Source organism: Pteronotus mesoamericanus, unplaced genomic scaffold, assembly GCF_021234165.1.
Source record: "Pteronotus mesoamericanus isolate MK-2021 breed Mesoamerican mustached bat unplaced genomic scaffold, CSHL_Meso_final contig_22, whole genome shotgun sequence".
In the NCBI taxonomy this organism is placed as follows: domain Eukaryota; kingdom Metazoa; phylum Chordata; class Mammalia; order Chiroptera; family Mormoopidae; genus Pteronotus; species Pteronotus mesoamericanus.
The window spans coordinates 2,464,029-2,486,385 of NW_026555090.1; the positions used below are offsets into that span (position 1 = coordinate 2,464,029).

The 22,357-nt window shown below is 49.3% G+C and overlaps 1 protein-coding gene across 2 annotated transcripts; it reads left to right on the forward strand.

Moving 5' to 3' along the window:
• The first annotated feature begins 411 nt into the window (after positions 1–411).
• On the forward strand, positions 412–20,921 carry ALDH3A2 (aldehyde dehydrogenase 3 family member A2). Of its 2 annotated transcripts, XM_054571163.1 has the most exons (11): positions 412–583; positions 699–864; positions 2,191–2,422; positions 3,410–3,495; positions 5,420–5,628; positions 6,789–6,906; positions 9,400–9,541; positions 11,399–11,565; positions 13,122–13,221; positions 15,419–15,654; positions 19,188–20,921. In XM_054571163.1, the coding sequence occupies exons 2-11, from the start codon at positions 712–714 to the stop codon at positions 19,200–19,202; spliced, it is 1,458 nt and encodes a 485-aa protein (XP_054427138.1). In that variant the 5' UTR covers positions 412–583; positions 699–711; the 3' UTR covers positions 19,203–20,921. The 2 variants fall into 2 exon arrangements, with proteins under 2 accessions (XP_054427138.1, XP_054427139.1); XM_054571164.1 differs by lacking the exon at positions 412–583 and having other exon boundaries at positions 591–864.
• The last annotated feature ends 1,436 nt before the right edge of the window (positions 20,922–22,357 follow it).

Genomic DNA, 22,357 nt, shown 5'->3' on the forward strand with positions numbered 1-22,357 from the left:
GTGAAGGCGGTAGAAGCCCAGGCAGCGAAGAGTGGAAGGGGTGAGGCTGGAGACAAGGCGGGGCCAGGCCTATCACCTCCGGCCGCAGCCTCTCTCGGGGCGCTGCGGCTGCGCGGAGAGCCGTACCCACTCCCAGCGACACCCCGCGCGTCGGCCACGCAGGCCTCGGGCCTCTGCGCGTTCGACCCCTCGGCAGCCACCAATCGGAGGCGGGAGGAGGAACCCTTGTTCCCCCAATCCCGCCCGGAGAGCGTCTCTGTGCGAGGGCTGCGTCCGTCCCAGTGGCGGGCGCTTCCAGCCTGGCACTCGGCTGTCCTCGGTACCCCAACCCACTTCTCGGGGACCCCTCGCGGCCGGCTCCGAAACCACTCACGGACTTTTTTCGTCTGCTGGTCTCAACCCCAATGACCCCGCCCGGGAGGCCCCAGGGAGCGGGCGGGGCCGGCGGCCAGCTGCGGGGTCACGTGCCCCGCTCTGACCAATAGGCGCGCGGCTAGGTTGCGAGCCCAGCCCGCGGGCGGCTCTTGGGTGGTTCTCGGGATGTCCAACACCATCAGTGCGGAGAGTCCGTCAGATGAGTGAGGTGAGGCTTGGGAGGCTCACCAGTCTCGAAGTGGAAAGAGAGGTGCGGAGAGCGGCGCCGCCGCCTGTGACGCCTCTGCTACCGCGGCGTCCCTCGACTTCCCCTCTCTTTTTAGCACAAGGAAGGCCATGGAGCGCCACGTCCAGCGGGTTCGCGACGCCTTCCGGACCGGCCGGTCCCGACCCCTGGAGTTCCGGTTGCAGCAGCTCCGGGCTCTACGCAGGATGGTGCAGGAGCGCGAGAAGGACATCCTGGCGGCCATCGCCTCCGACTTGAGCAAGGTACGCCCTGCCGGGGGGAGCGCACTGCGCCTGAGCTTTTGCATTTTTTCCTTTAGTTTTGATTACGCAAGTACTGTGGAATCATTATTTCCAGCAGTTCATGTGAAGCAAAAGCTCCCGTGACTTTCCCGACCCTCCCACCTTGCTTAGCGACAGTCCTGTTGTGCGTGTCAGCAGACACAGAAGTGTTATCTTTTCTGGCTTCTGTTTGCGTCCTATTTTTTGCCTGTTTTTCTGTTGGATTTATGGTCCTTTTCCCGTAGGAATTTTTGGTATATCCTGGATTTCGGTCATTTGTCTTCAAAATATATTGCAGATATTTTCTCCTGGTCTATTTCTTGTATTTAACTCTGTTCATTGTTTCTTTCGCAGAAAGAGGGTTTTGGTAGTGGTTGGACTTAAATTTTCCTCCATGACTTCGTTTTAGGTCGGTGCTCCTCCAACTCTAGTGCACTGGTGAATCACCTGGGGATCTTGTTAAAATGCAAATTTTGGCTCAGAAGGTCTGGCAGGGGGTCTTAGATTCTAAGTTTCTAATAAGTTCCAGGTGGTGTCATGCCGCCTTTTCTGGAACTGAGCAAGGTTTTGGGTAGTGTTGGGGCATAAAGATATTCCCCTATATTTTCTAATGTTATTTATTTATTTTCTTAAGTTTTCATCTTTAGTCCGGGGTAACAAGACTTTGCTCTGGCTTTGTGAGTCTCCCTCTCTCACCTTCAGTTTCCGAATCAAAGGTTATTTTGAAGGGTAGTAACAACAGTATAAAACTTCCTTTAATGTACTTTAAGTGGAGAGGGACTGTGATATCAAATAAACAAGATGGGATAATTAAGATTTTTAAAAGTTGGAATCATTGTACGAGCATCAAATGTTTTTGTGAATAAGTGCATCTATAGAATTACTAAAGAAATGGAATAAGTTCCTTGCCCTTGAGAGTTTTAAATTTGGTTGGGAAACAAAACATACACAGACAAAATGTGAGTATAGTTATAAACCATTGTATTAAGGTTAAAATATTAAGATACAGGTCAAAAGCATAGTTGCTATGGTTTATTATAAAGTGTGATCAAAGCAAGGCATTATTAATCAGGGAAGTCATCCTAAAAGGTATGTTTGGGCCTGCTTTTCAATGGCTTGGATCATATTGGAGAAGGAGTTAGCAAGTCTTGATTGAGGACTTGGAGGATGCCACAGACATCGGAATGGCAAACAAGCTAGTCTGATAATGCATATGTGCACTGCAGGGGTACCTGGCCTGAAGTTTTTGACATTCATGGCTGAATGTGTCATCCTCATGCAAGGTTTACTGTGACTTTCTCCTAACAGAGTGAATTTAATGCATACAGTCACGAAGTCCTTACCATTCTTGGAGAAATTGATCTAGTACTAGAGAAGCTTCCTGAGTGGGTTACTGCTAAACCAGCCCAGAAGAACATTCTCACCATGCTGGATGAGGCCTTTGTTCAACCGGAGCCCTTGGGAGTTGTGCTGATTATAGGAGCTTGGAACTACCCCTTTCTTCTCGTCATTCAGCCACTGATAGGAGCCATTGCTGCAGGTCTGATGTCCTCTTCTGATACCTCTTTCAAGGGTCTTATTCTCTCATTGATTATAAATTAAGGATGGTGGCTAATTAAACACATTTGCTTTGATGTTATGCCTTGGTTTACACCAGCAGTGTATTGAGAATTCGTAAATATTATATATTTTAAAAAATGGGCTTCAGAGGAGATTTGCAGAGTAACCTTCCCCGCCTCGCCCCAGATTTCATTTATTTATTTTTAGAGAGGGGAAAAGGGAGGAAGAGAGAGACAGAAACATCGATTGGCTGCCTCTTGAATGTGCCCCAACCAGGGACAGAACCTGCAACTCAGGCATGTTTCCTGATCAGGAATCAAACCTGCGACCTTTTGCTTCGCAGGATGATACCCAACCAACTGACCCATACCAGTCAGGGCCAGCGTAACTATTTTTTATAGCACCCAGGAAATGAACCTATGAGCAAATAAAGGCATAGGTACAGCTTCAGGAATTTGGAGTCAGGCATACTCCAGTGAAGTGTCATTTGCTAGCTTTGGCCTTGGATGAGCCATTTGACTCTGTCTGACCATTTTGTCATTCAGATAGGGGCTATGGTAGTAATGCTAGCTTGGGTTTATAATAAATGCCAAGAGATTAATGTCTCACTTCTGCAAGATTCAGATCAATAGCTTTATGTTGACAAGGCCTTTTTGCCCATTAACTGCAGGGCAGAGAGGAAAATCCAAGAGTGGGAGTGGGAGAAAAGCAATGGAAAGATAGAGGAGTAGGGGAGGCCGGTTGGGCCTTTTGTCAGCTACCTGAATAAAACGAGAACCAAGAAGTTAGCGTTTGAGAAAGAGAAAGTGAGACAAGCTCTCATGCTCATGATGAGGAAGAGCAGAATTAAGAGCAGCAGAAATAATTGGAGCACTTAGCCTGTACTCCCTTCATGAACAACATTTTTGGTAGCTACTAAAAAGTTTAGTTGAGTATTAGAAGGTAATGTCCTGCTTTCTTTGCTTAGGAAATGCTGTGATTGTCAAGCCTTCTGAACTAAGTGAAAATACAGCCAACATTGTGGCGAGGCTCCTTCCCCAGTACTTAGATCAGGTAAGAATGTCTTGACCATCTTCAGCACATCTGTTTATCATGGGGATCGCAAATCTGACTTCTCAATTAGTGCGGTAATTGATGCCTCGGGAGCTGTTTGCAGTTTCCTTCAGCCTCCAGCAAGCAGTTGGTTTAATAAAAGAAGTTAAGATCCAGAGGAAACTGGGGGCTAGGTCAGCCATTATAGTTATGAAGTACCTTTGAGCCATGACTCATAGTCGCCCTGCTGCATATAGATACTCTTCTGCCACAAGGCACTTTGAATTAACCTTTGTTGGATCTAACATGATTTTAGATGTATTCATTTAGAGAATTACTTAATGAGGAATTAGTGCTGTGCTGGGTTCTGATAACCTCTCTTGTCTCAATGAAATACCATATAAGAACACTTCTGCTTTTAAAATGGGCCTGTTTGTGGCATTAAACTACGGAAAGGAAGTGGCCTCCTAAGCCACAGTAGGGACTGTCCCTTAGGTGAAGGTGCTGGCATTTGAGAGTATCAGAGCTGAATAAGGAAAATGATCTCCTCAGTCATAGGTGGTTCACCCCCCTGTCCAAATCAGAGGTCCTCACACCCTCCCCTGGCTGGGAATGGGGGAGGCCCTGCCATGGAATTGGGACCATTTAGTTCCACAGGGACTCGCTGCAGGAAGGAGTCCTCGTTTCATTGTCATTGACAGGCTTCTTTGAAATGTCATACTTGTCGTTGTACTCATTAGTTTATCATAATGTAGAGGCCAACTCTGGCTGTTGGAATAATATTGTTCTTTGTCATCTTAAGCCTTGCTTCGGTAGCCCACAGAACAGTGTTCTGTTGGCTGTGGTTGTCTAGCTCAGAAGAAGGCTGAAAGCAATGAGGTGTCATGGATTGAGTAGGATTTGGAACCAGAAAGTAGAGGTGGAAGGCCCTGCTTGGCCCTGCCCCAGGGGTAAATTCTTCGCTCTCTGACTGTCCAGGTGGGTAGCGTGACGCCTGCCTAGCCTCACTCAGCTGCATGTGGAAGTCAGTCACACGTGCTCTGCTGATTAAGCCATATGCAAGTTAAAACTTGAAACATTTTTTCATCAGTTGAACAATAAAGTGAATGAAGACCCATTAGCTCTCCTAATTAGTAAGAGACCAAGTGGAACATGAGGTCCACAAGCCAACTTTTACTTCATGCCTGTATCTCAGAATCTTCTGAACCTATCTCTGTCTTCATTACCGTCTGTTCTCTGTCATTGCTTTTCATGTTGTTTTTCAAGATGTTTCCACTATCATAATAGTGTTATCAATAGCACAGTCATGTGAGGGCTCAGTCCAAAACTGTGTGACTTCTCCCCGGTAATAGATGAGGAAACTGAGGCTCCGACATGTTCAGTGCTTGCCAGAGGTCTTATAAGCTAGAAAGTCGCAGAACAAAGATTTAGCCCAGACCCAGTTCACAAGGGAGTGTTCTCACCTACTATGCTCTGCATAGCAGTCATTCGGCAGATGCTTACTTGGTTCCTCCCTTGGGCTAGGCCCTGTGTTGTGCTGTGTTGAGAGAGAATGTTTGGGTCAAGGCATTAGGTTGGGGCCTGTTCCATGGTCGTCCACAGCAGCCACGTTTTTCTTACGCATATCCTCAACTTGCACAGCCCCCATCTTAAACATTTTCCTGGTCAGACCCACCCACCTGCTCTCTTCCCTTGGGTGTCTTCATTGCTGAGCTCGTGCAGGAAACACTGGACCCTCCAGTCAGTCGCACAGCAGGCTGGTGGTTCTCAGCTGCCACTGGACTCTGTTCTGCCCTTGTCCTCCATCTGCCCTGTCTTCTGTCCTCACAGGGGCTGGTCTCTAACTTTTCATGGTCTTACTCAATGTTTCTGTTGCAGAAACTGCTCATGTTAGACAACTGGGTTAATTTGGCAGTGTAAGCATTTATGTCTGTCTTCATTTAAGGACCTGTATGTTGTCATTAATGGCGGTGTTGACGAAACCACAGAGCTTCTGAAGCAACGATTTGACCACATTTTCTATACCGGAAGCACTGCAGTTGGAAAAATTGTCATGCAGGCTGCTGCCAAGCACCTGACTCCTGTGACTCTTGAACTGGGAGGCAAGAGCCCCTGTTACATTGACAGAGACTGTGACCTGGACATCGCCTGCAGGTGAGCCTGCCTCTCCAGTCGCCTGGGGCTGGCCCAGCACAGCGGAGGCTTTCCAAACAGCCAGTGGCTCCTCTCTGCCCTGGCGCCCAAGGCCGCCTCTCCCCGAGCAAGATCAGCGCCCCGCTTCAGGGGTTGGTGGCCCCAGGGGCTGCAGGACTCTTACACACTGTTGTTCGTGTCACTGCCCAAGGAGATGAACAGTAGGTCATGACATGACACGGTTTCCCTTAGGAGTTATGGAGAAGCTCTTTCTGTTTTTGAGATTATAGACCTGTAAGAAATTGTACTGTTCTGCTGCGAGGTGATTCAGGAAGTAGGTAATCCAAAGCACTGTGCATACCTAGCGAAAATCTTTAAATCCTCTATAGAAAGGGTGTCATGTTGATCTCTTAATTGAGTTCCTTTGTTGATAAAACCAGTATTATTTTTCTTTTAACTTAGACCAGCATCTTGCACCAGGGAACTAGAAAACAGAAGGTTTCAGGTTCTCTCTGCTAAAGCAGGGTTAGCTCTCAGGAAGCACCAAAACCCAGAACCAACTCTGTGCTCCAGGTGCCATGGCTTCCTCTGCCCTTCAGAGATGGGCAGCAAGGACGGGGTATACAGGGTTGGGCTGGGGTCCACGTTGGCTTCGTAAGTAGAAGTCTGCTTGCCACAATGTGGGACCCTCAGGTGGTAAATGTTTGTGTCGTGAACTGTGATCCTGGCATAGGCACAACTTGCCGACACAGGGAGGGCTCTTGTTCTGCACACCTGCACACCTTGCCAGCAGGGCCCGAAGCCGCAGGCAGGAGATGTGGCGTCTGCGTGGAACCCCATCACCCCTGACTTCCCGCTGGCTGATGTGGGAGGAGGGAGAGGGTGTGGGAGGCTGTTTCTCTTTCCTTGTATCAGGCAGTGACTTCACTGCTCTGCAGCCCCATTTCCCATGAGCTGGCGTGAGACTTTCCCTGCTCTTTTGAGTCCTTCCCATTGGTGGGAAAACACATTCTGAGTTCCTACCAGCTGACATAGACATGAGTTCCTAAAATGTTTTTATTCTAAAGATGACCAAGTAAGTCTGTGACTACATCCTAGTTGGAAATGTTCAAACAACACAAAAGTATGTAACAGATGAATTGTAGGCCTAATTCTAGGGCTTCTGGGTTTTCCCCCTTCAGACGCCTAACCTGGGGGAAGTACATGAACTGCGGCCAAACCTGCATAGCTCCTGACTATGTTCTCTGTGAAGCGTCTCTCCAGAACCAAATCGTGCAGAAGATTAAAGACAATGTGAAGGTTTGTGCTTAACACGTCTGATTCCATTGGTTTCATTAAGATGATTCAAATCCACTGTTTTTAGGCAGCATCCTCATACCCTCCCTTTCTCAGGAAAGTTCCAACAGTATATGTGACTAAATTAACTTACTGGCTGATTAAAAATGCTCTGTGTCCCTTTTGTGGAATCCCTACAGAGAGCAAGCCGTGGCTGGTGTTAAACCTGCTTAGACTAATTGGCTTGTTGGTGAAAGAACTGATTAGTTGTGGCACACATTTTAAAAGAGCAGTTTCCAACCTTCTTCATCTCATGCCACACACATAAACTAACTACCAGAATTCCACAGCACACCGAGGAGCATATTTCTTACAGTTTGACAAAAAAAAAAAAAGTATAATTTTGATTCATTCACAGTGGATGGCTGTTGTGTGGCTGTTGTCCTTTTTTATTTGACAATCCAAGAGACAAGAGAGGTTAGTGCCCCTGACTGCGTAGTCAGGTGTTGCATGTTTTACAAATTGTTGTGGCACACTGGTCAAAAATCACTGCTTTAAAATAAATAACTATGTTCTGTGGTTTTTGAGAGAATGCTGCTAATGCTTTGAAGTATAATTAGAGGTACTTTGGCATGTTGGTCATTGATAATTAAGGTGATCAGTTAGTTCTTGTGTATGTAGAGTGTTGAGGGTAGCCAATAGTTTGGAGCAGTGAGTTAATCAAATTGCTGACTATTTCTGTATGTTCTTGGCATAGTTCTCAGTTTAAAGTGAAGACCTCCAGTGCGGGAATCCAGGCAGGCTGTGTGGTAGTGCTCTGAGCTCAGCCTGGAAGAAACATAGAATTTGGATGAGGAAAGGAACGGGATGAGCCAGTGTGATGGAGGTCACCAGTGGAAGTGGTGGTTCCGCCCCATGGGTGGGAGAAAGTATTGGAACAGCTGTTCACCTGACAGGTGCTAACTGAGCACTGAGAGGAAGGGTCCAGAGCACCAAAGGTGACTTTACGATCAGAGAGCAGGAACTCTGCCGGGACAGGCAGAGAGATGCAGCACTCGGGCAGGGCGGCTCTGGCCTGGGAGCCGAGGCTCTTGGGCAGAAGTGGTGCCCCGGAGACGGAGCCAGACACAGAGACCGTGAAAGGAGAAGGGGCTGCACTCGGGGAACATGGGACGGCAGAGAGGGCCTAGAGACCCCTGTGAGCGGGGCACTGCGTGAGGACTGAGAAGTGCTTAGTGGGGCAGGGGCACGCATGCAAGCGGGGAGCCCTGCAGGCTTCCTTGGAGACGTTTTGTGCGGTAACACTGGTTCTCCACCGAGGCCACCAGGGAGTCACATAAGAGGAGTTCCCAGTCGCACCCTTCAAACTGGGGTCCAGGTGGTGTGGGGTGTCCTGGTGACTCTGAGGCACAGCCAGCGTTGAAAACCACAGTTGGCGGCCCTGGAGCCGGGGCCCAGGGATGTGCCCGCCAGCTGTGCTGCTTGGATCAGCAGCGGCCTGCCTGTGAGACTGGGGGCTGGGGGTGGGGGGCGGGCTCATTGGGATCTGAGAGGGAGTTGAGAGCTTTCACAGGGCTTCAAAGTGATGAAGCAATTCACTGATTGTGTGTTTGTTTTACATAATAACCACCGACTATGTGGCCTTTGAAGTGGTTTTACCTTGTTTAATGTACCGAAACTATTTCGATCATCTGAGTGGTTTCCCTGTCATGTGTGATTGGTGGAAATACCAGTCCAGGAAAGATACAAAACAATGAGACAGCGCATAGCTCAGCACGCAGTTTCTGTAAAGGACTGGCTGAACAGTTTAGGCTTTGCAGGTTGCAGGGTTTCTGCTGCAGCTCCGCAGCTCTTGCGGAGAGCAGCCACAGCTGATGCGTAAACAAAGGCAGCTCTGAAACAGAGCGAGGCCTCCTTCTGCACCTGCTCTTGCATTCACCCCTGGTAGGGCCCATGGGGAGAGCGCAAGAGATCCATGTGAACCCCTGAAACCATGGAATGTGATAAGTATGTGTGTGCTTTAATCTCGTCCTTGACTCTCCTGCTAGTCCAGGTTCTCCTTGATTTACAGTGGGGCTGCATCCTGATAAACCCATCATAAATTGAAAATGTAAGTTGAAATCGATTTAGTGCACCTAACCTCCTGAACACCATGACTTAGTTTGGCTGACCGTAAATGTGCGCAGAACCCTTACATGAGCCTGCGTTTGGGCAGATCATCTTGCTGCTGCCGCCAGCATGAGATAGTGTTGCATCACATATCACCCACCTGGGAAAAGATCAGACTTTGAAGCACAGTTCCTCCTGAATGTGTACTGCTTTCATACCATCATAAAGTAAAAAAAAAAGTCCTAAGTTAAACCCTTGTAAGTCAGGAACAGCCTGTACTATTAAAGTACTTGGTGGGGTGGGATGTGATGCTATAAAGCCAGATGATTTTTGGGCATGAGTATATTTTATACTTATTAAATTGAAATCTGGGTCTTTTGTGACAATTACATATTATTGCTTTAATAGGAATTTTATGGAGAGAATATAAAAGAATCTCCTGATTATGAAAGGATCGTCAATCTTCGTCATTTTAAGAGGCTACTAAGTTTACTTGAAGGACAAAAGATAGCTTTTGGTGGGGACTCTGATGAAGCCACCCGCTACATAGGTAATGGAAATTCACCTTTTCTTATGGGGAGGTGGCAGTTTGACAGTTTTATTGACACTGTTTACTGACACTAAAATGGATGTTTAGTGTTTAATAAACTATTATATACTGCTTCCTGGTATACTTTTATAAACTAAAGATGATTACGTATATGCATGTGTTTAATAATACCACCTATGTTGCAACAGTTTTTTTATATTTACACCTATTTTATTTACTTTTTCTCTTCCTTAGTAACCTGAGAAGCACAATAGAGCTCTGTGTTATTTATTTCCAGTTTATGGGTGGGGAGAACAGCACAAAGAAGGAAGCAGCTCAGCCAGAATTCCCCAACTCACTGCTGCCAGCCAACACTGTTGCAGAAATAACTTTTTGATCTATTGTGCTTGACATTATTTGTTTACTGTCTTTTTGTGTTTGTTATTCTTTGCCATAAAAATGTATGGGTTTTTAATTTTAAGCACATTTTCCTAAAGAAACAAGCTAACAGAAGAATTACATGTTTAGTTGGCAAAAAATATTGCCCCAACTAGCTTTACTTATTTTCTCTTATCAGATAGGATGCTGCGCAATACAAAAAGCACAGCTTAAAAAAAACTTACTGCTTTTCCTTACGCAATAAGGAAAATGTATTCTCCATATGAGCAGCCCAGAGTGCTTCTGGCCTGTGACTTCAGAGGCTCAGGAACAGCCTGGTGCAACCCCGTCCTCAGCAGGTTGATTTTGCCCATTCCTAGGTTAATCAGTGGCAGAAGGAAAGGTCTATCGTGAGTCGCTCCGACCAGTCAGGGACTTCGCTGACCCGGAGTTGGGGTCAGCTCGCCTGAGCACGGGGCTCTGCAGAGGAGGGTGGACGCCTGAGCCAGTCAGCTCTGTGGCCAGGGAAGCAGCTTTCGCACGGGTGGAGTATGCTGGCAGGAGCTGCCACCGTGTTGCCAGAACTTAGTAGGAAACTAGGAGCAAAGGAAAAGGGCCACCTTGTCACTGTCAAGAGTCTTCCTTTCTGGGTCACCATCCAGTGCGTTCACAGAGTCGTCTTGAGCAGGCTGCCCGGTGACTGACTTGGCGTGAGTGCTGGGACGCTCTGCAACGCTCCTCCAACGTCCATACCGCCCTCCTTTGCTGCACCCCTTCCCCGCAGTGGCTGGAACACTGAACTAAGGGTTAGGCACTCTTGACCATTTTCTTAATCTGTAACTGAATGGAAATAAAGGTCAATGAGATTCTATACAAGAAAGCACTTGAATTAACTGTTGCCCTGTCCACATGGGTCAGTCAGTTGGCAGTCATCCTGTGCACTAACAAATGGTTGCAGGCTTGATCTCCTGCCGAAATATATCTGGGTTGCAGTTTTAATCCCTGGTCAGGGTGTGTAAGGGGCACAGGAGATCGTTGATCAACATCTGTCTCAATCAATCTCTCTTGCCCGCCCCACTCCCTCCCCCCTTCTCTAAAAAAAGAAATCAGTAAATGTATCTTTGGGTGAGGATTTAAAAAAAGAATTACTGATTTGATCCATAGAGGGCTGTCTGTGCTCCCGGAAAGATATGAACATAACCTCCTGTTATGAACATGGATACGAATATGGATGTGAACAGGGTTAAATATGTATAGGACATATCCAGGTATATATCTTTCTCTTGGTTGCATGAGCAACCAAGGTTTATGTGCTCCCCTGGTTTATGTGCTTGCGAACATTTAATTTGCACAGTTCGTCCACATACTCGGGGCTTTTTCCCAATGGATAACACTAGGAATAGAGATGGGACAGATAGGTGACCTGATAAAAAAGTGTAAGGTGAGCCTTTTGCATTTCTGTCTTCTATAGCATTTTTACTCTGCTTATTTCCTTTTCAGCCCCAACAGTACTTACAGACGTTGATCCTGAAACCAGGGTGATGCAAGAGGAAATTTTTGGACCAATTCTTCCAATAGTGCCTGTAAAGAGTGCAGATGAAGCCATAAAATTCATAAATGAACGTGAAAAGCCCTTGGCTTTCTATGTATTTTCTCGTAACAATAAGGTAAGCTTTACAGAACAGCACACTGTCATAAGCTGCTATTGTAAATCATGTTCCCTCTTTGTGGTAAAGCAAATGATGGTGTATTATATGTAACACCAGAATCTGCCAGCTGGGTTCTATTCCTAGATTGCTGTATTGGGTACTAAGGCCCTGGGGCTATGACTGTAACCTTCCCTATGCTCATTGGGAATAGATCTGTGACTCCACAGGTGTCTGTCACAACTTTTTTGGCTCAAGTACCTCCCACGTCATTGGAAGACTTTGATGTACTGGCATTGGAGCTTTTCTGACATGAATCCATTGGATGTTTCTGTGTCAGAGACCCCCCTCCCCCAGCCCCCTTGACCCAGATGGCATTCACAGCCACTCAGGTGGGGCTGAGTGGGACAGAGACCTCGGTGAGAACTTAGTTTCTCCAGTCGCGTTGTTTTGCTGTGAGGGTGGTAGAACCACACCCACAGGGGAACTTTTGATGCCACTTAACAGCAGCGTGGGCAGCCCGGCCACCGGCAAAGTGCAGGAAGCGCGGCTGATTGATCTGCGTCACAAGATGACTGGCTGCTGCTCAGGGCCAGTCGCCTCAATGGGGGCCAGTAGGTTCAAGAGCCCTTGAAAGCAAAGCAAGAACTAGAGGGGAAAGTGGGACAGTTGAGGTTTGAGGAGTTCACGAGTTGACTCTGGTGGCGGCGATCAGGTGCTGGTGGCAGCTTCAGGGTGCTGCCGAGGCGCAGGCCGTTGCGGGTGCGCTGAGCGAAGACTGGCATGCGGCTCAGGAAAGAAGGGGTGGTTCACAGGCACAGGTCTGGCATCTTAGATGACCGTAGGTGATGCAGGGGGTGGGACCCAAAAACCTCAAGTCCCCTGGCCAGGGTGCCCTCGGAGGGAGTGCTTCAGTTGGGAGCACAGCAGTTGGGTCACCTGTGGTAACTAGTCCCCTCCCACTTGCTAGGCAGAACCCTCAAGGGCTGGTTGGCACATAGGAGAAATGACTTGCCCCACTCAGCAAGCATCTTTTTCTGTGTTCAGGGCTTGGGACAGCCATTTAGTTCTTCAGAAACTGGTACTGAATCTTAAATATTTGTTGCATTTCATAAATACTAAGTCATTCTATAGTTTAAAGCAGAGATAGAGAAATACTAACAATTTTTTAAAACCAGAGTATAGTCTGCACTGCCTCTTCCCTTAAAAAATGCTCGCTGCTGCCACCTGGGGTCGTCTGCTCTAGCAGAAGCTGTTCAGTGCCGCCTCCCTCCAGGTGCTGGACGGGCGTCTGAGCCTTCAGATCGTGGGCCCGTCGGCTGCCTGTCCTCCGGCCCGGGCATCTGCCTGGCCTTGAGTGGCCCGTGGCTTGGGGGCGTAAGGAGGCTGCCAGCACTCAGAGGTGGCCAGAGAGGCCGGCTCCTGGTGAAGCTCTGTGGACACTTCAGATTGTGTGCTTGTTTGGCGCGGTGTCCCCAGACTTGAAAGCTGTGCCCACACGGGAAGGCAGGCCCTGTGTTCCAGCGCACAGCCCGGTGTGGTGCTTGCTGACCCAGAGCCTCTGTTCTGTCGCTCAGCTTATCCGACGGATGATCGACAGCACGTCCAGCGGCGGTGTCACAGCCAATGACGTGGTCGTGCACTTCATACTCAGCTCTCTGCCCTTCGGAGGCGTGGGTGAGTGTCCTCCTGCCCACGGCAGGCCCTCTGCTGTGTGGCCTGTCTCTGCCCTGTGACCCCCCTTCATCCTTTGTAGCACTTACCACAGTCTGTCATTATTTTGCTCCTTTCATTGCTTTACTTGTCTATTGTCCTTCTCCCAGATTTAAGGGCTTTTGTAGGGGCCAACAATCAGGTCTCAGGTAATGACATCCCTCTGTCTTTGGTTGAAGGGCAGTAGTACACGAGAGGTTCAAAATGCCAAGAGCAGACAGCAGGCCAAGGACTTCCCAGGTCCCTGTGTGCCTACTCAGGGCAGCGTTGAGTGGTGCTCACTGCGCCCCTGCTCCCCAGGCCTCTGCCCAGGGGCAGCCGCTACTCGAGCCACTCAGGCTCTGAGAAGAGCCTCCTGGTGTTCCAGGGAGGCTGGGCAGGGAGAGGCTTGTTCTCTGCCAGGCCGTGTGGGCACAGCCTGCTGCTCCCCTGGAGCTGTGGCCTACCTGTCTCTCTTTCACCTGGGATGATCAGCTTCACTTTTTATTGTTTGCTGTGGAATCTAGGTGGTAAGCTTCTTTATTATCTATTAGAGGTATTACAAATTAAGAAAAGTGTAAAAATTCTCATAGCAGAAAGCAGACAACAAAAGCCACTGTCCTGGAAGCTCCTGCTTTGTTCTCTCTCCGTAATAGCATAAATAAACCACTCAGTGGGAGTGAAATGGCCCAGTTGGCCTGGTAACCTCCTCTCCCAGTTTAAGGCAGGCTTGTTCCGAGAAACCCCGGCCTGCTCCCCAGATTGCCGCAGGTCCCTGCCTGGGGCATAAACGGGTTGCCAGCGCTCAGCGCAGCAACTGACATGAGGGGAAGGTGGAGAGAGGCTGGGTCGGGGGACCGGGCAGGGTCGAGGCTGGCACTGGGGGTGGCTTGGACTAGAATGGTGGCAGGGGAGCTGATGGAGAGGGAGTGGAGGTGTTGGGGGGCCAGGCGGCGCGCTTTGCTGGCAGGTTGGGTGTGTTTGGGGTGTGGAGAGGTGGTGAATGAAAGAAGGACTGTTTAGTGGGCTCGGGCTGCAGGCATGGCCTTTCACTGCCCCCATTCCTGAAGGGCTATGTCAGCCTCTGTGCCTCTGCTTCCTCCAGGCCCCGGGGTCGGCTCCGCCCACTGCGGCCGCCAGACGCCCCTCCCTGTGAGGGCTCCGGCGCCTGTGGAGTGCAGATGTGGTGGCCTGGGCGCAGGCCCTGCCTTTGACCCCTTCTGGGTGACAGAACAGACCTGTTTCCCCAAGTGCAAAAGGAAATCAGGCTTATTAAGAAGACTTGGAAAAGGTAGAACTAGGGCCCAGAGCAAAAAACTTAGATTTTTGTGTTTAAAGATAATCTCTGGTATATGCCTTTAAAATTCTTTTCAAAATACCTATCTTTTGATATATATTGCCCAATTTCCCTGCCACTCCAGCTGTGATCTCAGTAGTGGGCCAGCAGCCTGGCCCTGTGAACCGCCTCCTGGCCCCGTTGCCTGTGCCCACGGTGTCACTGTGCCCTGCCCCAGGGTCTGCCTGGCGCACAGCGTAGGTCAGAGGAGTGAAAACTGCACAGAGTGCGGCTCCTCAGGGGGGCGGCAGCTTATGTGCACTTGTTATCTGGCTGCGTGACCCTGTCCTGCTGGTCTCGGTTCCTTTCTGAGAGCTTAGAGGAAGCGGGTTTGCAGGGCTGTGGACAAATAAAGCCACATGGAATGGCGGGGAAAGAACACACACAGCTCTTAAGTCCAGCTGATCTGGGTTCACATTCCTCTTTGCATTCTTCCCCTTGGGCAAGTCCCCTGACACTGCTAAGCTCCCCTTCCCTCTCTGGAATTGGGGCGAGATGACAATCCTTGATACCGTGGGATTGAGAGAGTGAAAGCAGAGCACGCAGAGCACGCAGAGCACTGTCCTCGGCCTCAGGGGGAGCCCCTGCCGGAGAGCTGCGCATGCCAGCCCCACCCCGTGCGCGGCCTGCTCCCGGGAGGCTCGCCTCGCCTCGCCTCGCCTCGCCTCGCCGGGGAGCGCTGCGGAGAACTCCTGACAGGAGCCGCGTGTGCGGGCTGCGTGTGCCGGCTGCGTGTGCCGGCTGAGGAGCTAAACGAGGGTGTCCCGGGCAGCGGGGAGCATTTACACGGAGAAGCAGCTGGCGTCGCCTACAGCGGAGCCTCTTTTGTCTGTTCCTGTATTTCAGGTTCGAGCGGAATGGGAGTTTATCACGGAAAATATACTTTCGATACTTTATCTCATTATCGTGCCTGTTTGTTAAAGAGTTTAAAGACAGAAAGCACTAACAAACTCAGATATCCTCCCAACAGCCAGTCAAAGGTGAACTGGGCAAAGTTTTTCCTGTTGAGACGGTTCAACAAAGAGAAGCTCGGCCTCCTGCTCCTTGCTTTGCTGGGCATCGTGGCCGCTGTACTTGTCAAGGTGAGTCGAGCCCACCCTGCCTGCGGGGCTGCCCACCCGCTGCTTTCATCTGGGCAGCTCCTCTAGTTTTTTAATAAACTCTGCCAGCACAGCCAGCTCCCTTGCTTGCTTGGCGCTTCTGCTGCTCAGGGCCACAGCGGCCGAGCAGAGCATGGCTGCAGGGCCTCGATCACCGCAGGAGCGGCTCGCAGAGCTCTGCGCCCGCCAGCCCTCGGCTCCTCCCGCTTCCGTGGCTCGGTTCCGGTTGTGTTCTGAGGGTGCAGGAAAGCAGCACGCCGTGGAGGTGGAGAGTCGGGTGGGGGGCGGGCGGTGCTAGGAAAGCGACGTTGGGGAAGGAGACTGGAGAGCTTTTCCTCTGAGTGTGACCGCCCTGCAGTGTCGCTCTTTGGTGACTAGTGCTCATAGATGTGGGCTTGCTAAGAGGCCCTCCGGACTGCTGGCGCCCCGAGGCAGCCTGTGTGTCCAGAGGGGTAGAGAAAATCCATGGTAACCCGAGTTAGGAAGGGAGGGCCAGCCAAGGAGTGCGTTCTCGGCATGCTCAGCCGGCTGTCTGTGGCGCGGGGGACGTGCTGGCAGCGCCTGTGAGGAGTGGGCTGGGAAGAGGCAAGAGTCAGGCGTGCTATGGAAATAGCTGTGTTTACAGCTGTATTTTGTTTAAATTTAATTTGAAAGGGGGTTGGCTCATCTTACAGTATCACAGCTTTGGTGGAATTGGAGATACCAGCTGCATTGAAATCATCTGGGTTTTCTCAGAAACACCAAGCTGTGCTGGGGGGAAAGGCCCTGTGCAATTTCCTGGCCATCCAGGGAGCAGCGCGCTCAGAGCCCAGCTCTGTCAGCCGGGAGTGCAGTAGGAGCAGCGCCCCCTGCCTGTCCTGTAAATGGGCCACATGGGGCATGTTTTCTTTCAGGTGTTTGTTTTTCTACAGCTAGAGGCCTAGGGATTATTGGGAAAAGAAGGGTTAATTTGTCTTCAGGCATTTTGGACTTTGTCCCAGAGTCTCAGAGTGTTGCAATTTAACTTTTCCACAATTTTAAAAGGGTGAGGGTGGGTTTCTGGAATCTAAAGAAATGTAGAGGTGTGATGGCTTAGCAGGGTGTAGCGTGCATCACTTTTTTTTTTAATTGTTCAAATACATTTGCCTCCATTTTCCTGCCACCACTTTCCCCTACCCCACCCACTCCCACCTCCCACCCTCAGTCCTTCCCCGCTGTGGCTTTCTCCGGGGGTCCTTTATACATGTTCTTTCCTTTGACCCTTCTCCTTCTTTCCCCCATTACCCGCCTCCCGCCTCCCCTCTGGTTACTGTCAGTTCGTTTTTCAGTGTCACTGGTTATATTTTTCTTGTTTATTTGTTTTGTTGATTAGGTCCCACTTACAGGTGAGATCATATGGTATTTGTCTCTCACTCCCTGGCTTATTTTGCTTAGCCTAGTAGTCTCCAGTTCCATCCATGCTGTGGGGAAGGGTAGTAGCTCTTTCTTTCTGCTGCGTAGTGTTGTAGTGTGTAAATGTACCATAGTTTTTTGATCCACTCATTCACTGGTGGGCACTTAGGTTGCTTCTAGCACTTGGCTATTGTGAATTGTGCTGCTATGAACACAGGGGTGGATAGGTTCTTCTGAATTGGTGTTTTGGGATTCCTAGGGTATAATCCCAGCAGTGGAATAGCTGGGTCAAAAGGCTTTTTAGCGTTTTGAGGAAATTTCTGTTTTCCACAGCGGCTGCACCGGTCTGCATTCGCCCCCACAGTGCACTAGGGCTCCCTTTTCTCCACAGCCTCGCCAGCTCCCGCTGTTGGTTGATTTATTTATGATGGCCATTCTGACTCGTGTGGAGGGGTATATCATTGTGGTTTTAATTTGCATCTCTCTGATGGCTAGTGATGAGGAGCATCCTTTCATCTGTCTCTAGGCCCTGCGTATGTCCTTGGAGAAGTGTCTGTTCAGGCCCTTTGCCCATTTTTTAATTGTATTGTTTGCCTTTCTGGAGGGGGTCATGTCTGTTCTTTACGCAGCAAACATCCTTTTTATAAAGGGACAGCTCCTTCCCGCCCGTCGCTCTCTTGCAGGAGCACCAGCAACTGGCCTCGGCTGCAGGCACCATGCAGACGCTGAGCTCTTTGTGTCACAGTTTGAGGACCTTCTGAAAGCCTCTAAGTCTCTTTTTGTTTTGAGTAGTTGTTTTGGTTTTTAAAAATGTGCCTTTAGAATTCATGGTAGCAAACTTAGTGTATGCAATTTAGGAGCTTTCTGTCATTGTTCTTCTGCCTTCCTGAGGTCCGAGGCACATTTGGGTCTCTGGTCAAAGTCTGCCTTTCCTGCTTTTTCCCCCGAAACATCAGCCCCAGCCTGATACTTATCCTCTTGGTCAGAATAGACTTCCTTAGCCTTGTGGAACACTTGGAGGTCCAAGCTGACTGTGCTCCGGGGGCTTGCCGTGGCCCCCAGAAGACTCCCACAGGGCCGGCAGGGCACCCTGCCAGGCCGCCTCTGCCCACGGCTCCCCAAAGGGTTTGGCAGATGGGCCATTCTCCCTTAGGGTCTAGAGGAGCAGCCGTGCCTAAATGTGTTCAGCTGGGAGCGAGAAATGTGGCTTCGAGAGCCCCGGCGTGGCCATCGGCAGTGAGGGTGCGCGTCCGTGGGCGGCCGGCCCTTCTGCTCCCGGTTCTCGGTGCTGTGAGTGGGCGCGTCAGTGGTCCAGGCTGGTTTGAATTCGCTGTGAGATGAGGTAAAGATGTGGTTTTCTTTTTCTTTTGCTGCTTCTCTGCTCTTCTCTCTGAACTTTTATCCATTTTTTAAAAAATCAGTCACCTTTTATTTCACATATTTTACTTGAGGAATCTTTATTGTAATTGCAAACATTTTTCTGAAGTTGCTTTTCTGTCCTATTCTGTTTATGTGTGGATGTGATTTTATTCATGTTGCTACCATTAGAATGGATTTGAAACGCTTTTAAATGGGAAATCAAAAGGGAGCACGTCAGACTCTCAAAGTGGGGAGCAGTTTTCTCTGTACATCTAAGTATGCACATAAAAGTACATAAAATAAGGTTCCAGGGAAACTGAATGGAAGCTACAGAGAGCACTCTAGAGGGTGTGGATTAGGCCTTTGAAAAGTAAATGCGCCACAGGAGTTCGAAGGCTGTGCAGCGGCGGTGCAGCGCTGTCCTGCTCTGGCCTTGCGGCGGCCTGGGCACTGCCTGTCAGTTTCAGATTTCACTTGGAGACTCCAGCTTCCGACTCACAGTGTGAGGACAGTCAACGTGCATGTGTGACTCCTGTCTCGATTCTGACATTGTCCCATTGATATTGGGCAGAATGCCGCTTCCATCTCCACCTGTCCTGTTACTGTTGTTTTGGGGGGAGGGCATAATCTTTTTATCCTTGGCCCAAACCACACTTGGACTTCTCGGGGACATAGGCCTTTTCAGAATAACGCTCTTAGAGCCCTGGCCCAGCGCACGTTCCAGAACCGGTCCTGTGGGTTTTCAGACCAGCAGAGAGACCTGCATCCCTTTTTCCTTTCTCCAGGGTGGATACTACTGAAGAGTGACCCTGTTCAGCCTCCTGGGTGTCTTTGTGGAATTACTGCTCTGTCGAATAGTTGATGAACTGATAACTTTAATGTCTTACCAAAAACAGTAAGAAAATATGCAGCACTCTAATCAACCCTAAAAGTCATTGCCAAACACCTCTAATGAAACTTCCTATATCAGCCAAAGGCACCCCGCCCCCTCAAGTGAGGAGACTTAAGAGAACCTGTTCTAGATTGTGGTACCCAGATCTCAGAGCCCTGGGCTAGGGAAAGAGAGTGTCTTAGGCTAAACCCACGCTCCCTGGGGGGCGGAGTCTCAGAACCTGCTCAGTGACTGCCCCGCTCCAGTTCATGGGCCATGGGACACCCTGCCCCGTCCTGTCCCGACTGCTGCCTCCATCACTCTGGGAACTTTGAAGATCTCGGCACCGCTGGGGTCACATCAGTCCTGAGCAGTCACAGCGATGAGGCAGCTCTTCCCAGGCACTAGAACTGCAGGGGGTGGCGGGGGACCCCTGTCCCTCGTCCCTTGGGACCGGAGGACCTGACCTCCAGGAGTTGGCTCTTCTGTCACACGTGCTGCCTGACCAGTGGTTTTCCTCTTTTGTCATCCACTCACCATCCTGCCTTGTGTCTGGTTTGTGGCTGTCTCTTGTCCCTGTCCACAAAGGCTCGTGACCGGTAATACCCGAAGCATCTTGTGAATCCTGGTACTTCCTAGAGGACAATTGCCAGTTTCATTTAGGTGTCATCTGTCATTCTTATGATGCAGGAGTTGCAGAATTCTGCATCTGACAAAACCTAACTGGCATTTTTAAATGTATTAATAACATTACCTACAATACTTATTCTCCGTCAGGACCCTGAAGTTGCTAATGAGTGATCTCCAAAGGCAAATCCTTAGTTTTTATTTCTATAGCACAATGCAAATTGCACTTTTTTAAACTTCAGAGAGGCCCTTTTTGGAATAAATTTAACCTACAGAGCTTAACATGGGGAAACTATGTACTGTCTGTCATGGATAAGAAGCCCTGAATATTCAGGATTTTGGATCTTGAGAGCCTTGGGGCTGATGGTGCTCATTTGGAGAAGGCTGCAGAAGGACTCTGTAAGCCATAGCAGCTGCCAGCTGAAGGGGATGGAGGGCAGAGGAAGATCTGACCACGGCCAGGACCGAAGCACCGCGGCCAGTGGGGAAGCCCTAAGAAGAATCCGCAGAGGGCGGCCGCCTGCTGGGCGGGGCCCGGCCACTAGCAGCGGCTGCTCCCCCTTTCCCTCTCTTTTGAAAACAGACTCCACCCACACAGTGAGAATGTAATGTACTTTATAGAATGTATCATCAACTTTGTTGAATGGATTTGTTCTGGTAAAGTTGTCTAAAGTATGTTTTGTCTTTATCACAAGATGAGGTGGCAAGAATTAATCCCTAGACCAGTTTAGGAAAAAGCTGCTTAAACTGTGTCTCTAACTATCAGAATAATTATTAAAAAGTCCTCAACAAAATTTCAATATGGCATTCTCATTTAGCATATTGTACATTATTATAATTTCTAGTTAAACTAATAAGTATATTCTTCAAAATACATTATAGTTGATAAAATTGTCATGATTTCATTAACATTCTTATTGTGGAACCTCAGATGTGATCTTTTAGAAATAATTCTTTGATTATAAATTTTCTCCAATTATAAATACACATTTTGTCTTTATCAAAGATGGTTATTTGTCAACTTCATGTTTTCTCATATTCTTAGGTAAAAAGATTTTTTCCAGCTTTGTCATTTGTTTTTTGTTGTCACTGTTTTGGTTTCTTGTTTTGAGGGTACATTCATTGAAGCTGGGACAGTGGAACAAGGAAGGCTTAGGGGCGAAGGAGAGCCCAGGGGAGCCGCTCTGGCTCCCTTTGTTCTTCAAAGTTCCTGTGTAGGAAACAAGGTTTTTATAACTACATCCTCTGTGCTCTGGCAATTTACAGTAAACCTCTATATGGTTTTCGTCCCTCTTCCTGCCAAGGAACTCTGGAAATTCTTGAAATTTCCTAAGTGACGAGAGTGATAAAGATGTCTTGTTAACGTTAATGATATGACTTTTGGACAGGACCCAAGGATGGGGGCTGGTTGCCAAGGAAACCTACTTGCGAATAGTGCATAGGAGCTTTGAGTTCCACCCCTAGGCCTTAGAACGGAGAGAGGTGCTGGAGGTCAGGCCACATCACCAGTGCCCAGTGATTCGATCAACGCCTGCATCATGAAGGCTTCAGAAACCCCAAAGGACGGGGCATGGGGGGCAGGGCTAGTGAACATGTGGAGGCCCGTGCCCCCTCCCCCACACCTGGCCCTGTGCATCGCTTACAGCTGGCTGCCCCTTAGTTCTATTTTCTTAGAGTAAACTGGTCATCTAATGTCTGTGAGCTACTCTTAACGAATTCATGGAACCCGAGGAGGGGTTCTCGGGGTCTCCAATCTGCACCTGGTTAGTCAGAAGCAGAGGTGACCACATGGACTTGTGACCGGAGTCTGAAGCTGGAGGTGGGAGTCGGAGAAGCGGGGGCAGTCCTGTGGGACTGAGCCCTTCACCTGTGGAGTCTGACGCTGCCTCCAGGCAGACGGGGACAGTCAGCTGGCATCAGAATTGCTTAGTGGTGTGGGGCAGGCACCCAACAGAATCGGCGTCAGGATCTCCTCCTCCCATCCTCGTTTGCTGATCTACAGCAAGTGCATTCGCAGGACACTGACCCCACGAGGTTTAACATGAAAGTGGTCCTGCTGCCCGTCCCGCCTGCTCGGGCCTGTCCACTCCACCAGCACTTTAAAGGCCCAGCTCCTGTGGAGCCTGTGAAATGCCAGTGGTTCCCAAACTCACTCGACTAGGGATCATTTTCCCTCGATGCCTGTGAGCTGTAGAGCACAGCTGGAGAAACAATGACATTACCTAGCTATGCCCTGTACCTCAGTGTTACATTTAGTGCTAGAAGCTCACTTAGGAAAGATGTGCATGTCACGGAGAAGGACAGGCTGAGCAGGAGGCCTGGGATGTCTCCATGGGCACTGAAAACACTGATGCTGAATTCATAACATGTTGACGCTTCAAGATGGGGAGTTAGACTCTACGCATCTTTTGTCCTGTCCTTCTTGATCAGTAAATCCGTGTGTGCATGTGTGTGTGT

Coding starts and splice junctions, on each gene's coding strand:
- ALDH3A2 (XM_054571163.1), top strand. CDS start 712: ATGGAGCGCCACGTCCAGCGGGTTCGCGACGCCTTCCGGACCGGCCGG. Junction 865..2,190: donor TCGCCTCCGACTTGAGCAAG/GTACGCCCTGCC, acceptor TTCTCCTAACAG/AGTGAATTTAATGCATACAG. Junction 3,496..5,419: donor TTCCCCAGTACTTAGATCAG/GTAAGAATGTCT, acceptor TCTTCATTTAAG/GACCTGTATGTTGTCATTAA.